At 46.4% G+C, this 15,871-nt stretch overlaps 1 protein-coding gene across 1 annotated transcript in view; it reads right to left on the reverse strand.

Annotated features, from left to right (window-relative positions):
• Positions 1-13,021: 13,021 nt before the first annotated feature.
• Positions 13,022-15,871, reverse strand: part of LOC147602382 (E3 ubiquitin-protein ligase rnf213-alpha-like) — a 68,596-nt gene continuing 65,746 nt past the window's right edge. Inside the window, exons 63-66 of the mRNA XM_086739553.1 lie at positions 15,430-15,630; positions 15,137-15,226; positions 14,470-14,630; positions 13,022-13,908 (exon numbers count right to left, since the gene is read on the reverse strand). Of these exons, the coding sequence (XP_086595679.1) occupies positions 13,731-13,908; positions 14,470-14,630; positions 15,137-15,226; positions 15,430-15,630 (630 nt within the window). The 3' untranslated portion in view covers positions 13,022-13,730. The remainder of the gene's footprint in view (positions 13,909-14,469; positions 14,631-15,136; positions 15,227-15,429; positions 15,631-15,871) is intronic.

Here is a 15,871-nt window from a genome sequence, read left to right on the forward strand (position 1 = left end):
GGAGGCTGTGGCCCGTGGAGAGAGAAGCCCATACTGGAGCAGGTTTGGTAGTAGGGATTGTGAGGCCCCAGAGGACCCATTCTGGAGCAGTCTGTTCCTGAGGAACTGCATCCCATGGAAGGGACCCACACTGGAGAAATTCTGAGGGACTGCATCCAGTGGGAAGGACTCACATTGGAGAAGTTCATGGAGGACTGTCTCATATGGGAGGGACCCTGCGCTGGAGCAAGGGAAGAGTGTGAGGAGTCCTCCCCCTGAGGAGGAAGGAGCAGCAGAGACAACATGTGACCACAAACCCCATTCCCCATCCCCCTGCGCTGCTGTGGGGAGGAGGTAGAGAATTAGGGAGTGAAGCTGAGCCCAGGATGAAGAGAGGGGTAGGGGGAAAGTGTTTTAAGATTTGGTTTTAGTTCTCATTACCCTACTCTGATTTGATTGGTAATAAATTAAATTAATTTCCCCAAGTTGACTCTGTTTTACCCATGACGGTAACTGCTGAGTGATCTCCCTGTCCTTATCTCAACCCAGGAGCCTTTTGTTGTATTTTCTCTCCTCGTCCAGGGGAGTGACAGAGTGGCTTTGGTGGGCACCTTACATCCAACCAGTGTCAACACATCACAAGGGTAGATGTATCAAATAATACAAAATGTCAGCATGTGTTGAGTCAAAATGGCTGGAGAAGCTTGGTTTCTTATGGAGGGAAAAACCAAGGAGGTCCTGCCTTATCAGGCACCAGAGAACACAGCCTGGGTGGCTGGGATTGAGAGGGAAGTGCTGGATACTGGGACACGCTGGTTCTGCTGCTCACACAGGCATTTAGTCAGTTTGGCAGTGGGAAGGGACAACCCAGAGCACCTCCAGCCACCTGCCAGCGAGGCATCCATCTGAGCACTGCATCCTGGTCCCTGCTGCGGTACGTGGGCAGGTGCTTTGGGCAACAGGGATTTGGAGGAAGATCTGGTCCCACTGCTTGAACAGGGATGGTTGATGCCTGGCCTAGCAATGCCTTTGGCACCCTGTGGGAGAGACCCCTGGACCCTTACAAGGGGGCTGGATGGTGCAGCCTCAGCCCAGCCACCCCACCGCAGATGCGGTCCGTGGTGGTGACATGGTGCACAGGTTGGCTGTATCCGTTTTTCTCAAAAGGAGGATGGAGGCAAATGGTGGGAGAGTGTCTCTCTGTGCTTCAGAGGGGATTGTGCAGTGAGATTCAGAATGCGCTGCTGCAGAAACAGAAATAGCGCACCACGCTGTTGATGCTATCACCATGTCCAGAAAAATGGGATAGGGTTTAAATATGATGTTCATCTTCTTTTTCCCCAAGCCTGCTTCAGAACTGAGCCAGATGGGTGCAGTCTGTATTGACAAGGGCACTCACTTTCTAAGAAGGAGTTTTGTTCATCTATCCATCTGCTTAGTATCCATGCAACAATGAAATGGAGCAGCTTTTGCATATTTATACCCTTGTTCAGCCTGCAGCACAGTGAGAACCAAATGACACGATCACAGGGAAGTTTGCCCACTTAGAAACACTCCAGCAACCATAGCAGAATAAATGTGAAATGAATGTTATCATTTAATTATTTTTAATCAATAGTAGAGCTTGGCAAATTCTGCAAACAAGTATTTGTCAGTGTTAGCTCAAACAAAAATTGTGCTTTTGCTTTAGTATTCGCTCTCCTTTTCAATGGGGTTCTGAGAATGTGCATAGCAATGATTTGTGCCCAGCTGAACACGCGCGTGATGTGCAGAGGCCGTTCTCCAGAAGGGGGGATGGCCTTGCGATTAAAGTGCTGTGACTTAGGAGCTCAGGGACAGGTACTTAGTGCTGTTGCAAATTTTCTTTGTGACCTTGCGCAAATCATTTCAGGGAAGTGTTTTGGAGCACGTACTGGATCAGGTACTCGGCCATCAGTTAAAGTTTGGGTGCTTCTTCCTACCTTGCGCCTTTGAAAAAATTTGTGCTATATATATCTAAGTAACTTCAATTCCCCTTGTGCAAAATTCAGCTAATCATGTTTCCTTCTTGTCATCTGTAATTTGTCTTGTCCACCTGCACCACAGACTGTTGCAGGCAGGAGCTGTCTCTACCTGTGCACTTCTGGGGGCTCACAGAACAACTCTGAGACCTCTGGAGCCGCCACTGTAGAAACTAATTTGCTCAGAGTGAAAAACCTTACCAAGATTCCTGAAATGGGCATCTTCAAACAGCTTTGATTTCCTTCTAGCCGCATGTCGTTCTGGGCAGGGAGCAGAGCGCATGGAAGGGTGCCCTGCCAGGTTGGTGTGATCCCTGTCGGCTCCTCCTAGGCTGTGATGTCTCGGGCACCACCTCCATGCATCCACCATGGCTAGAAGGTTGGAAATCCTGTAGGTCAAGAAAGATCAGAGCATCTGGCACAGCTGCTTTTACCCTGCTTAGATACAAGAAGCAGCTTACACAGTCTATTAGAGAGGAAAGTACAAGACCAGGCTTAAGACAGGACAGCCTTTGGCAGGGTGAGAGCGACTGTGAACAGCTCACTGACAGTGCAGAGATGGCATGGGATAACCTCAGGGCTTTTGAACCTTTCCCATTATGTGAAGTATTAAAATGACTTCTGTGGGTAGTTCCCAGATACAGGAAAGGGCTGTCAGAACCTGCTAACATATTGGCTACTGGCCACTGTTGTGTAAATCAACACCAGTTGTGTAAATCAACACCAGCTGACTGGACAGTGTCTTTTCTTCATGCTGTGCTGGGATATGAATAACACACCTTCATATATGCACAAGATACCTGTCCATATACATGCTCAAAAGAGGCTGTATTGGGAAAAAGAAACCCTATGTGTAGAGGCAGAAAAGGCACATTTTGTGGAAATGTCTGTGTTCTCAAAAAAAAAAAATAATTGCAGAGTTACCTCCCAATTCAGACAAAATCTGGAACCTTTCCATTCCTCTGCAGGTTCAAAGGCCAGGGCAAGTCAAGACTGAGTTGAGGTGTAAGGTTTCCCCCAGCAACATATTCTCAAGGCCAGATCTACTGTGTCATGAAGGACAGGGGACCTGGGCTTCCATGACAATGACCTCAGCCGAGCTGTCCCTTCTTCTGGTTGCTGTTACTGTCCCTCCTGCTCACCCTGTTCAGGCAGCACATGGCACACGTGAAGACAGGCTGCCAGAAGAACATATGCACCTTCCACATTGGGGATTTCCCCCTAACCTTTGAGCTGGTAGCAATGTCATCTCAACCACCCTACTGCTGCCTGTGGTGTCACCTTTGTGTCCTTGCCTGGGACTGCTCTGTGGACATCTCATGGCTTCTCCTGATGACTACGCAACACCTGCAGCACCTGAGCTGCGGCTCTGCAACCATGAAGGCTATGTCAGAGCTGGGCTTTGGGGCCATGGGTGCAGGCAGTTGGCCAGGGACGAGGGGATGGACAGTTGGGGTTGTGGATGAGGTTGCAGCTCACATCATCAATGGCTTGACAGGATTTGATCATGGATGCCATCTCCACGTGTGGTATTAGGGCCTCGTACTAGGCTGAGCCTCTTGTTGCACTTCTGCCTATTGGGCTGCAGCCACCGGCCAGGATAAGGGTCTCTGTGGGTCCACGGGAGCCAGCCTTGCCCTGCTCCCTTATCCTTCCAGGGCGTGATGCTGCTCTGCTCCCAGGCCTGGAGCTGCACCGTTATGTCATGCTCTCTGCAGCCAGTGGGCAGTATGAGTGACTGCTGTGATGTTCAAAGAACTGCAACATGGTGGATGATGGTGCTGAAAGTCACGTTAGCTGTTTGGGGGATGTTTACAAAACCTGACAGTGCTTCTTTACCTGACTATGCAACATTAGTTGTAGTAATGTGAAGACATCAGCTGTGAATCTTTGTCTCTAGCTTGAACATACACAAATCAAACTATGCACATCGCAAAGCATTATACTCTATAACAACTTCAGATGTATAAAAGTGGGTTTCTCTGATGCTTAGTACTTGCTCTTCAGTGACAGCAATGTTCACATTTGTGTATTTTCTATTAGATATATCAAATATATTTGTCTTACTGTGTTGTAATCTATGCAAATGTCAGTAATCTGTATGAACTCCAGTAGCTTGTAATGACAGGGGATGGCATAAGAACTGATGATCCATAGAGCAAGTTATTCTGTTGTGAGTTAATTCATGCAGCAAAGCAAATATCTTATTCTAATTTATTAGCTAATATTCCAGCCAACAGGCCTTATTTGTCTATGATCTTTCAATTGCTTTTGTTCTTAATTTACTTGATATCCATCAGTTCCGTCTTCTACCACTAGTAAACAAATGATCTTTATATTTGGCATAAATAAGCAAGCAGGAATGCCAGCGTAATGTTCTAGTGCACCAGAACGACCGCTACTGAAATCCTGCTGTTTTATGGGTATAGTCAGCCTTACTGCAGAGAATGCTCCTTCGTGTTTTGCTGCAGCCTGGACAGAAAAATAGATTTTTAATGGCTACGGTGTTCACCCCTGTTAAAAATTGGTATCTTTTTCTTTCGTTTCCTCTGAAGGAGATGTTGATTTAAAATTGATTAAGGATTAAGTTTATCAGTTCATAATTAAATCTTTCAGTTAACCATCTGCATTTGGACCATTATGTAAATTGCTGTGGTTAAGCACTGGTTACTAGACAGGTATAAATTTCCTCTGCTAGCTAGCTGTACAATCTGAGATTGTTACTTCTCTCTCAATTCAATTACAGTATTTTATGATTTATTACTCACTTGTTCTAGATTCTTTGTGTACTGACACACTTGCTTGACAGGACTTACTGGAGTGAAGAGTAAGGTTAAGCTGCTTCCTTTCGAGTTCTCGTCCCATGGTGGACCACCATGTAACACAACCCAACAAAACCCACCAAGGTGGTTATTATAACTTTGAGTGTGTTTTCCCAAAGCTTGAGCTAAGATTGATGAAATCTCATCTTCCAAGATGGTTTTGCTCTTTCTTTTGATATTTCTGTGTGCTACACTGTAGGGCTGACAATTTCCACAATTACAACTGGATTCTGCCCTTTCCTGGAAAGCTCCTGTGGGTTTTCACTGAAGTGCTGTCACAAAACCTGTCCTTCTGCATTACAAACTTTGTAGTTTTGGAGCTTTCCAAGTCCCTTGTGGGTTTTTTAATTACTATTTTTTTAAAATTGCAACCCAATTGGATAGCTATCTTTTGATTATTTGGTATAAATAAGCAAGCAGTAATGCCAGGGTGACATTCTAGTGCAGCAGAATAACAGAATGACAATTTTTAAAAAATAATTTTTATTTGAATAATGTTTTATTTGAATATGTAGCTATTGAATGCTTAACATTTTTAGTTGCTATTAATCTGGCACTTCACTATGAATGCACTATGACTGAGGTGTCTTATTTCTTGGCCAGTTATGCCATGTGAGAAGATACATGTATGACAGAAACAGAACATAAACCATTAGGTTGAGTGCAGGATTTTCATCCCAGTCTTTTCCTGTGCTGCTGGCCATCTTTCCCAAGGCTTCCTTTAATGTTCAGTTCACTCTGCACACTGAGTCAGAGCTTTGGGAATGTCCTTTTATGTGCAATCATTGCCTGACTCCTAAAATACAGTTTCATTTTGGAGCAGCTGCTCTATCTCTGTGTCTCTATGCACTCCACAGGCTCTTCAGGCTGCAGCCTTTGCTAGTGCATCCACTTTGCTACCTCAGTCCCCTTTTCCATCTGATTTTTGGTGGGCTTTCATATGCATTACTTCTTTAGCACAATTTATTTTCCTTAGGGCTTGGGCCACTTATTCCCAGAGGGCAACTGGCCATCTCCTGAACATGTTCTTTTGTTTTGCCATGTTGGCAACCAGACATCAATAGCTCAGCAAATCTATGAAAATAGCAAGGAGTTTCTCCCAATCCTCATTTTACAGCATTTCTTTAGCAGCCCAGGATTCAGCTGCTTGAGCTGAATGGAAGAGTACTTTCATTTTCATGTATGTTTTTGTGCTTATCCAAATAGCTGCAAATCCTTTTTCAGGTTCACCATATTTACAGTAATTGGATCCATCAGTAAAGGGTATTAGCCATTTTTCTTCCCTCCTCTTCTTTTTAAGTCTGAGTCTGATATTTTCATGTTCAGGTCCTCATATTTGGTAGAGATGCAAAAACCTTTCCCAGTATTTTCCCGACTGGCGCCTGCAGCGCTAGCTGTGGTTTGCCACCTGGCGTTTCGAGCTTCACCAGCACTGTGTTTGCTAGGTCTGTGCCGGGGGTGACTTCCCCATATGCCCTGGCCCATGCTTGCTCCTCTGTGTGGCATGAGAGTTGGCTGCAGGGCTGTAAGAACTCTTGTCCCACACACAGTTTTTGCTTTTGCATCAAGGCTACCTCACCTTGTCAGTGATGGGTCACTCAATACGCAACACGTCTCCTATTCTGGGGCATGCCAGTGTGGGAGCCTGAGCAAAATCTTCAGCTGTCTCGGTGCTCTTTCCCAGTCCAGGCCACATGGCTGCCATCTCTCTCTTGGCTTTTGCTTGTTAACATGGGAATAAAACCTCTGGAAAGTTAAATATTCCTTGCAAGGCCCGTAATCCTGATATAATTTGGCATCTGTATGTGTTTCAATGAGCTCTACCTGTTGTTTATCAGCAATCTGTTGCTTTGACCTAAAATTATGCCCAGCTCCTTAAGTTCCCACTGTACTACTTGGGTCTTTGGTCACACAAAGTGAAACCCAGTTTCCTCTGTTACCTGCAGCACTCTCTTTATTCGCTCTCATGGCCACTGTTTTGGTTTTGTTTGGTGAGGGGAAGCCTAAGGTGGTAGCTTCTGTAGGAAACTGCTAGAAGTCGCTCCCCTTTGTTCAGTGGACTCGGCTGGGCCTAGGGCGGACCCGCTGCTGACCAAGGCTGAGCCAATTGGTAGCAGAATGTTCCATGATAACGCCTCTGCGATAACGTATTTAAGAAGGGGAAAACAGGAAAAAAAAAAGAGAAAAGATGTGAAGAAGCTGAAGTGGGGGAAGAGAGGGGGAGGCGCGAGTCTCATGGGCCTTGCAGGCCTCACCCTCTGGCCACCCACCGGGCGGGCAACTGGGTCCTGCAAGAAGTGGAGAGGAGATGAGAAGTGAATGAGATGTAAAGAGATCCTAAGAGGCGTCTGCCAGACTGTTGTGAATAATTTTTCTTGTGAGAGGAACGGCTGCAGATGCCAAGGTCAGTGAAGAAGGAGGGGGAGGAGAAATGTGGCTTCTGGCCAAGATTCCCCTGCAGCCTGTGGTGATGACTATGGTGGAGCAGGTTGTCCCCCTGCAGTTCATGGAGGTCCACAGAGGAGCAGAGATCCACTTGGAGCCCGTGAAGGACCCCACACCGGGGGAGGTGGATGCCTGAAGGCGGCTGTGGCCTGTGGAGGGCCTGCTGGGACAGCCGTTCTGGAGGGACTGCACCCCATGGAAGAGATGACCCACGCCAGAGCAGTTTCACAAAGGACTGTGGCCCATGGGAGGGACCTGGTGAAGGCGCAGGGGAGGAATGTGAGGAGTTCTTCCCCTGACGATGAAGCAGCGGTGTAAAACAATGCGTGATGAACTGACCGTGACCCTCATTCCGTCTTCCCCCCTGTGCCGCTCGTGGGGGGAAGATAGTAGAGATAATGTTAAGCTTGGGAAGAGGGAGGGGTGGGGAGAGGTTATCTTGTTCTCTGTCTCATTATCCTGCTGGTTTTAGTAATAAATGAATAGTTTTCCCCAAGTCGAGTCTATTTTGCCCGTAATGGTAACTTCAAGGATTTTCTCCCTGTCCTTATCTCAAACCTTGAGCCTTTTTCTTATGTTATCTCCCCCTATTCCCTCGGAGGGTGAGGGAAGTGAGAGAGAGACTGCGTAGTCTGGCCCCGACTGAGGCTAAACTACGACAGGCACACAAGGGGGTCCATGGATAAAAATACCATCTACAGAAGGTGTAACTGAAGCTTGGCTGTTTTCCGAGAAATTGTCTGCATTTCCATAATACAGGCAGGGCAGGTTTCCAGAGCATTAGGATCCCTAAAGCACTGGCTACACTACCTGAGTATGAAACAGTCCTAAAATCTGTGTTTATACTTATGTCCAGTATAGGTCACGGCTGCTTTGCTTGGCTCCCCAAGGGGCTCCTGCATTGAACCAGCTGAGGCTCCTGCACCTGTTACCATTTTGGGACTATGAGTATTCACTTCGTTGCAATCAGTGGTCTAGTTGCTGGTTTTCCTCATAAAGCATGGATGGGTCTGGGTAGGAGCAGCTGGAGGTTTTGAGGAGTGGGCATCCCTACTGCCCAGAGTCAAGTCTGTCTAGGTCAGGCTTTACCACTTGTTCCTTGTCCAGCTCTTGTAGTTTAGTTAATTTGGGTTGTTGTTTGAAAAAGGCATGAAAGGGTGCCCCTCTCCCAGCATTTATGTTTTCTCCTTCAGTCCTCAGCTCTGTGACGTATGGAAATTCCTTCTTCTGTCTCTGTCTCCAGTACTCTAGCAAAATCACTGCCCTTTGCGTCAACTTTGAAACACTGTCTTTTCTCTGTTAACTGTGCCTCTTATGGAACAGATAATTGGTGGCAAATGTTACTGCTTGGACTATTTCACAGACTCTCTTCTTTCTCTTTACATTTTCTATCTCTTTGTGCCCCATAAAATTGTTCTGCCTGAATGACTTTCCTCTTAAGCTAGAGCTGAGTCAAATGCTGTTGATTTACAGGTTCAGTAATTGCCCTAGCAGCTGGTACCAATCCATCCATCACTGCAGGTTTAATTTCAAACCTCAGGCTTAGGCTGCTGTCTTGGTCCCTCCTGCATGAAATCTGATCTTGTATTCAGTAGCTGCTTTCGTGATTAAAAAAAACACCCCTCTGGTCCTTCCTCAGCTTTCTCTTCTTCTGAACCAAGCAACCACATCATGTTTAGGGAAAGCAGCAGTCCCTCCACAGTCCTCTGCAGCGGGCCCTGGTGTTTTCCCCCAGCTTTTTCCCCTGGTGCCACTGACACTGGGACAAGATTGGACAGCACTGCAGTGGGGTTAGGATCACTCACAGCTGTTCCTGCGGCTCCTGTGAGTCCCACCACCTCCATACAGCAGTATCCATACAGGGTCCTAGCAGTTGTCAAATAGCTCTAGCTTGTTCCAGGCTCTGACTCAGATCTGCTCCTCTATCTCTTAATCAGCAGCTGTGAGCCAGTGGTGACTGTCCAGCCTGGCCTTGAATGTTTCCAGGGATGGGGCATCTACCACCTCTCTGGGCAACCTATTCCAGTGTTCCACCACCCTCATGGTAAAAAAATTTTTCCTGATGTCCTGTCTGAATCTACCTCCTTCTGTTTTAAAACCATTACCCGTCGTCCTATCACAACAGGCCCTGCAGTTGGTTTCTGCAGCCCCAGGGCACATCCTCGAAGGTGCTGAGTTGCCCTATTTCACCTCCTTGTTTGCTTCTTGAAGGTTTTATACCTTCCCACAATGTTGTGGTTTTTTTTTTTTCTGATGAACCCTTGATCTGGTAGAGATGCCATCTCAACCACCCTACCTCTGCCTGTGGTGTCACCTTATGTCCTTTCCTGGCTCTGCTCTACAGATGTCTCATGGCTTCTCCTGATGACTGTGCAACACCTGCAGCAGCCTGAGCCACGGCTATGTAGCCATGAAGGTTGTGTAAGGGCTGGGCTTTGGGACCTTGGGCACAGACTTTTGGCCCCGGGGGGATAAGGAGATGATGACTGGGATTGCAGACAGATGTTTACATCCCCAGCTGCTGCTGGAGGCAGTGCAGCAGCTGCGGGTCAGGGAACTCTGGTGACCCACTGCTCAGCTCATGTGAACAAATGGATGCTGCTGATACAAGGTCTCCAGGACCACAGTGTCTCCTTCCTGATTCTAACAACATCCATTTTAGGATGGCTGCCGTGGTCCACTGTGCAAGCTGTGACACACCGAGCAGAGACCTACACTGGTGAACACTAGAAATGTCACTCCTGCACAGAACAAAAATGTTTCTTCAGAGCAAAAGAACTGGGATTAATTGGGGTCTATCAGCAGGATGCTTGAGCAGCAGTGGTTATAGAAGTGCGGTAAATAACAGGGCTGAGTTGCAGTGGTGTGGAGAGAACGGTAAGCTGTATATTTTGTCTACGTACACAGGCTAGCACATCGCTTTTGTAGCCTCAAATCAAGCCCCTCTGTATGATTTACTTTCTCCTCCTACTGCTTTCTTTTATTAAGTTAAATCAATCATCCCACTGCCCTGTGATTTATGGCTTTATGTTTTGGTGGGACTGTGTCACACAGTGAAAAGAGGAAATTTTGATGTATTAGTAAAACCAAACTTGCCTGCCTAGGGTGAGATTGGAAGAGTTTAGTTTCCTCTTGGGTGAATTCTGACAGATTATATAAATTTCCATCCTTCCCTCTTCGCCCTCCTCTTCAACCCACACCTGGCTGCAAAGAAAGACCCTGAAATAGGTGGTGGCCAAGGCTCAGCCATTTCCCAACCTGTCAGCCTGTCCTGGCACACCTTGATCTGCACCTTGCAATACCTGTGACACTTTAGGGCTCTGTGGCAGCTCTGCATGAAGCCATGAATGGATGGATGGATGAAGCTGAAGGACTCAGCCCCATCCCAGGTTGCCCTGATGGCCTCCAACAGCTGAGTGTGGCTGGTATCAGCCGCGGCCAACTGAGGGTTCAGTGAGTCCAAGGATGGAGATGCCACTAGCTAGCTTTCTGGGCAACATTATGTGACATGGTCAGTCTTTGTCTTCACCAAGGTTCATCCAAGGAGAATCTGAACAATGTGGAAGACCTTGTGCTGGGAGGGAATGGAAGAGGAGTTTCCCATCCAAGTGGAGGGGAAAATGGCTGGTCAAATACCAACACCACAGGTTGGAGAGTGCTGCAGTCCAAACATGCTGGCTTACGCACCACCCCGTGTGCTCTCCACTCCAAATCTGAATAGGGTTTTATTTTTGTGTTGGAGGAAAATGCAGAGGGGCAGGTATGGCCCTACCATGGCACTGTTCCCTCTTTCAGAAATGGACACATCGTCTCTTCCCATCGCATCCCTCTGATTGTGCTGAGCAGCTCCTATCACCCCTGCTTTCTCCGCTATGCCATGGGGTATGTGTGGCCACAGGCCCTTAGAAGCCGCATGTGAAGGGTTTACACCTCCCTAGACCTATTAAAAGCCCTTTTTCCCTGAGGGAAGGCCCACTGTGTGTCTAAATCGCCTCTCCTTGTCTCCTGTTCTTCCCAAGGATGGAAAGCATCTACTCCCCAAGTCCAGCTCTTCTCCTTTCAGTTGGAGGCTTGAGAGGTAGTGGACTGAGATGGTAATGATGTTTATTAAGCAAAACACACCTCTAAAAACTTCATAACACCTTAACTACCTTATAAACACACCACTTCTTAGTAGCATAACTCACAATTATGTCACTGCAAGTAATATGAAGTGACAATTCTACTGCTTATTACTAGTACTAGTTCTGATAAATAATTATATTACTACAAAGAAATCTTGTAAATCAAACACTTATTAAGCTGCAATCCTATTGCCTTTCTTCCTGCACTTAGTATTAAGGTACCAAGTCTATATTTCCTTATAAGTTTATGCATCTTTACTGCACCCTCTCACACAAACTATCATGGACCAAGCTGGCGGAGAGACCAGCGTGTTCTCCACGGGGGCTTCCCTCCAGGATCCCCAATGGTGTTGGGTCCACAGCTCAGCTTCAGCATCTGCACTCCTTCCATCAGAAGCTTCTCACCTTTCTTTGTTCTCCACCTGAACTTTTACCTCATTGCTTATATTCTTCCTTTGCCTCCTTGCACCTCTTTTTTTGCCCTTCAGACTCCTCCCAAGTAAACAATCCTTAATTACTCATTGGTCTCAACTCTGTTACATTCATACCCAAATTCAGTGTTTCTGATACTGTTACTTGGGCATTTTAGGCCTATTATGGTAATACTGATACAATTCTTTAGATGAAGGATATCTTACATTGCAAGACTCCCTCCTGACTGTACAGTCCACACTGGTAGCATTTGATTTACAGATTATGGTTTCTGGGGGAAAACTATCTTACTTTAGCCTTACTCTCCCATGCAACGTTAATTAAGCAAAAGCAGTTTCTTATTTCAGGTGCAGAACTTGCATTCCACAGCAACAATATTTGTGCATTTTATGCCCACATCCTGCTTCTGTACTGGAACAGCTTTCAGCATGCTCCCTCTTTCCATCAAAGGCCTTAGCCAGTTTTGGAGCCTGCTGTCCCAGCAGGGCCCCTGGCTCTCAACCCCCAGCACTGTGGCAGACCCCACCTCCAAATCTCTACAGAGCTGTTCCAAGAAGACATCACTGTGGGTGAGCCCAGCTTGTTTATGCCTACAGAGACCTGGCTCACCTCCCTGTGTTGTCCTCCACTGGCTTGGTGGAAGGAGATGAGCCAGTTGTTCTGCTTCTTGCTGCAACGTTACGGTGGGCTGAGGTTCTGCTCAACTGCAAAGTTACGGTGGGGAGAAGTGTGGAGCTGAGGTTTCGCTTTGCACCAGGACCAGGAGGATCCATTTCTTCCTTCCTTTGTCCATAAGCTTACAGAACTTAAACTTGTCTGAGCTTTAGTGCTGTGCAACTGTGTGTTCTACCATTACAAGAGTTTTTGTGTGTACATGTGTATATATATCTCTATATATGCATGTATATGTGTATATACAAATATATGGATGTATATGTGTATATACAAATATATGGATGTATATATACATATGTACATATACATCTGTATTTTGTGTCTATATACACACACACATATATATGGTGACTAACACAAGTAACAAGTAGTTACTATATGCAGAATAAAGTACGTAAAGAGGAGTATGGGCAGGGGATGAGAGTGGAGGCCTTGAAAATGGATGACCAAAACTGAAGACCTGATCTAGGCCAACCGAAGGGGTGACTTACTATCTCTCTCAAGGTGCAGAGTCCCCAAATATGGGTATAAAATGGGTCTTCACTGCAGCTGTAAAGTGTATCTTTATTGTGGAAGTACCACTGATGATCCATGCTGCAGGGCTGCAGCTACTGTAAGTTTCTTGCTTTTGCTTTTATTTCTAGGTGTATTTTTGCTTACATTGCCTTTGCTGCCTTGAATATGCTATCACAGCTATTAGGAAAAAGCACAAATACAGTAGAAAGCATTGAAATGAGGTTCCCTTTCCAGTTGATTGGTTTTTGGTAACCTGTGCTGAAACTTAGATGCAATATATTGGCAACAAACTGAATGATTGGTGGGGAGATTTTAGTCAGGGAGCATCAGATGTGGGGCTGTTCCACACAGGAAAATGAGCTGGGAGCAGAGGGTGACCCCAGCAGAGACAGGACAGACACCAACCAGGCACAGTCCCACAGAACCTGGGCACAGCCAGATTCCATTGACTGCTGCCCAGTGATCATCAAAACAAGGTGAAGTGATGAAACAGGTCCAAGGTCTGTGCAGAAAGACTAGTGAGAAAATCAGGGTTGTCAGGGCACAGGGATGGACCCCAGTGCAGGCAGAGACAGAAGGCCCAGGGCTGAACTTAAGTGAAGCTCCTGGACCAGTGGACAGTGGGTGCATGGGTGGAAATCCTGGGTGAGGTCGCTCAGGACAAGTAAGGCTTACGGCAGTGACAACTGGGTTGGCGAAGCTGTAGGTGAGTTAATTCCTGGGGGACTTAGAAAGAGTTATGTTGGTCTCTTCTGGGTGTAAGTAGGGCTATGAAGTTTGCTGGTCCTCACAGCTGTCTTCCAGATGGAAACAACATCCTTCAGTAGTAGGTCTGGACTCAAAGTGTCTGTCAGGTTTGCAATGGAGGCATCATCTTGCCTGTCTTCCAGGAAGGATCTGAAAGTTTCCTTTAGCCTGTGGGTGAGACAGATCATAATTTTAAGTGTCTGGTGGACTGCTGGGTTTCCAAAGGCCCTGACCTTTGTCAGGGAATGCTGGTAGACAATGACACTCCACGCTGGTACCCCGAGACGGCCTTGCAGCTGGAAGCCAGGCAATATTTGCTGGGGTATCTCTGGTGATATCAGACAACAATGTGGGCAACTATTGCAGCTTTGAAGTCAGACCTGTTTGAACCAAAGGGGTTCAAACTATAGACCTCCAGAGGGCCCTCCCAACCTAAGTCACCACAATCGTATAATTTTTAGTGGTACTCTTGCTTCCTCATGACATGCCAGATGACTTGAAGGTGCTGGGGCTTCTGCTGTATTTTATTCCCACTTCTCTTTATCTGGGCATCAAAAAAATATGTGCTCATCACAGCTACAGTGACTCCCATTTTTGGAAGCCACGGCCCTTCTCTTCAGCAAGCTTCAAGAGCCCACCTTAAAAGGCACTTCAAGACCTCTTCCATCTGGGTCTAACTAAATAGTTGGTATCTGTCCCTGGAACAAACTAGGAAAAATTTGCTCTTACCCCCACTGTGGATCAAAGCTATCCAGAGGCACAATGATCATCTCATGGAGCTCAATGATGAACAAGTCCAGGTTAACTGTGGACAGTGTGATAGTCAGAGCCTTCTCCTTCTCTGCACTCAATTCCTCATGGTACTGCTCCGAAACCAGGCAGAAGGGATTCTGCAATTATAAACATCAGCAAGAGACTGGCCTGGGACCCCCTGCAAAGACCCTCTGGGGGCTACATCTTATGGAAGAGGTAGAACTGAGACCCTCTTTGTTTCTGGCTCTTTTGCCAGGGCCACCAGAGACAACAGCACCAGCTGCTGATGTTTAGACATCTTGGTTTAGACACTTGTACAGATGAGTCCATCTGAGTGAGTTGCCTAGATTCCGTTTAGAGCCAGCAAAGAAGCAAAGTTAGCTGATGTAACCCATGCCAGAAATCACCACTGCTTCTAGCATAAAATCTTGCGGATAGCACTTTTCCAAGGGTCTTATGTGACTGACTTATGTAGATTAATATTGCTTGGCTCTTGCTGAATGGTAAGATTAAAATCACAAAATTTTCCTATTTTTTTCTTAAAAATTTCCAAAGTTTTTCAAAGAAAATCAACTTGGTCAAAAAGTTTTTCTCTTCCCTTAGATCTTACAGATAGTTTTCTTAATCAGGCTGTCTCCCTCACCTGATTCATCTGCACCAGCAGCACAGATCTCTTTGCTGACAATATCTGCCACAGAGACAGAATGTGCTTCAGCTGAGTCTTTGGTACCACCTGGAGGAGGAGAAAACAGACAGGAAATCAGTCAGCCAGTTTGTACTCTTCAGAAAGGCCATGTCTGAGTTAGCCATGTTCTTGGTTAGCTCACAAAAAAGTGTGCGACTTAAAAGGTGATGTCTTATTTCTTAGAGGAGGGTATGAGGGATGGAAATGTTCAGGCAATTTACCACCCAGTACAAGCAAAGTGCCTTGCTTACCGGCAAGTCTGTGAACTGCTCTACACTTGCATCCATCTTCAGCTCACATTTTACATATTCAGACAACTGGCGCTCTGGGTCCCCACCAGTCACAGCCAGGAACTCAGCAGCCACTTTCAAGGTGGCAAGCGTTTGGGAAATAGCATGCACTGATAGGGCTTCTTCCATGATCTGTTTCATCTGGTTCACACTTAGTGATACCTATCAATAGGAGAAACATAGCTAGACTGTGACTCTGACACATGAGGTCTGGGTCCTGCAATTGTATCTGTACAGCAAAGTGACTGTATAACCTTTGGCACCAGTTCTGTCCTCTTATCAAAGGGAAAATTAGAGACATCTGGGTGACGTCCAGGGTTTACATGGGAAAGACACAGCCTCTACAAGGACATGGGTTCCCCAGCCTAGTTGCAAACAGGAGCAATAACCCTACAGTTGCCAC

Source organism: Chlamydotis macqueenii, chromosome 1 (genome assembly GCF_036417535.1).
Source record: "Chlamydotis macqueenii isolate bChlMac1 chromosome 1, bChlMac1.mat, whole genome shotgun sequence".
Classification (NCBI taxonomy): Eukaryota; Metazoa; Chordata; class Aves; order Otidiformes; family Otididae; genus Chlamydotis; species Chlamydotis macqueenii.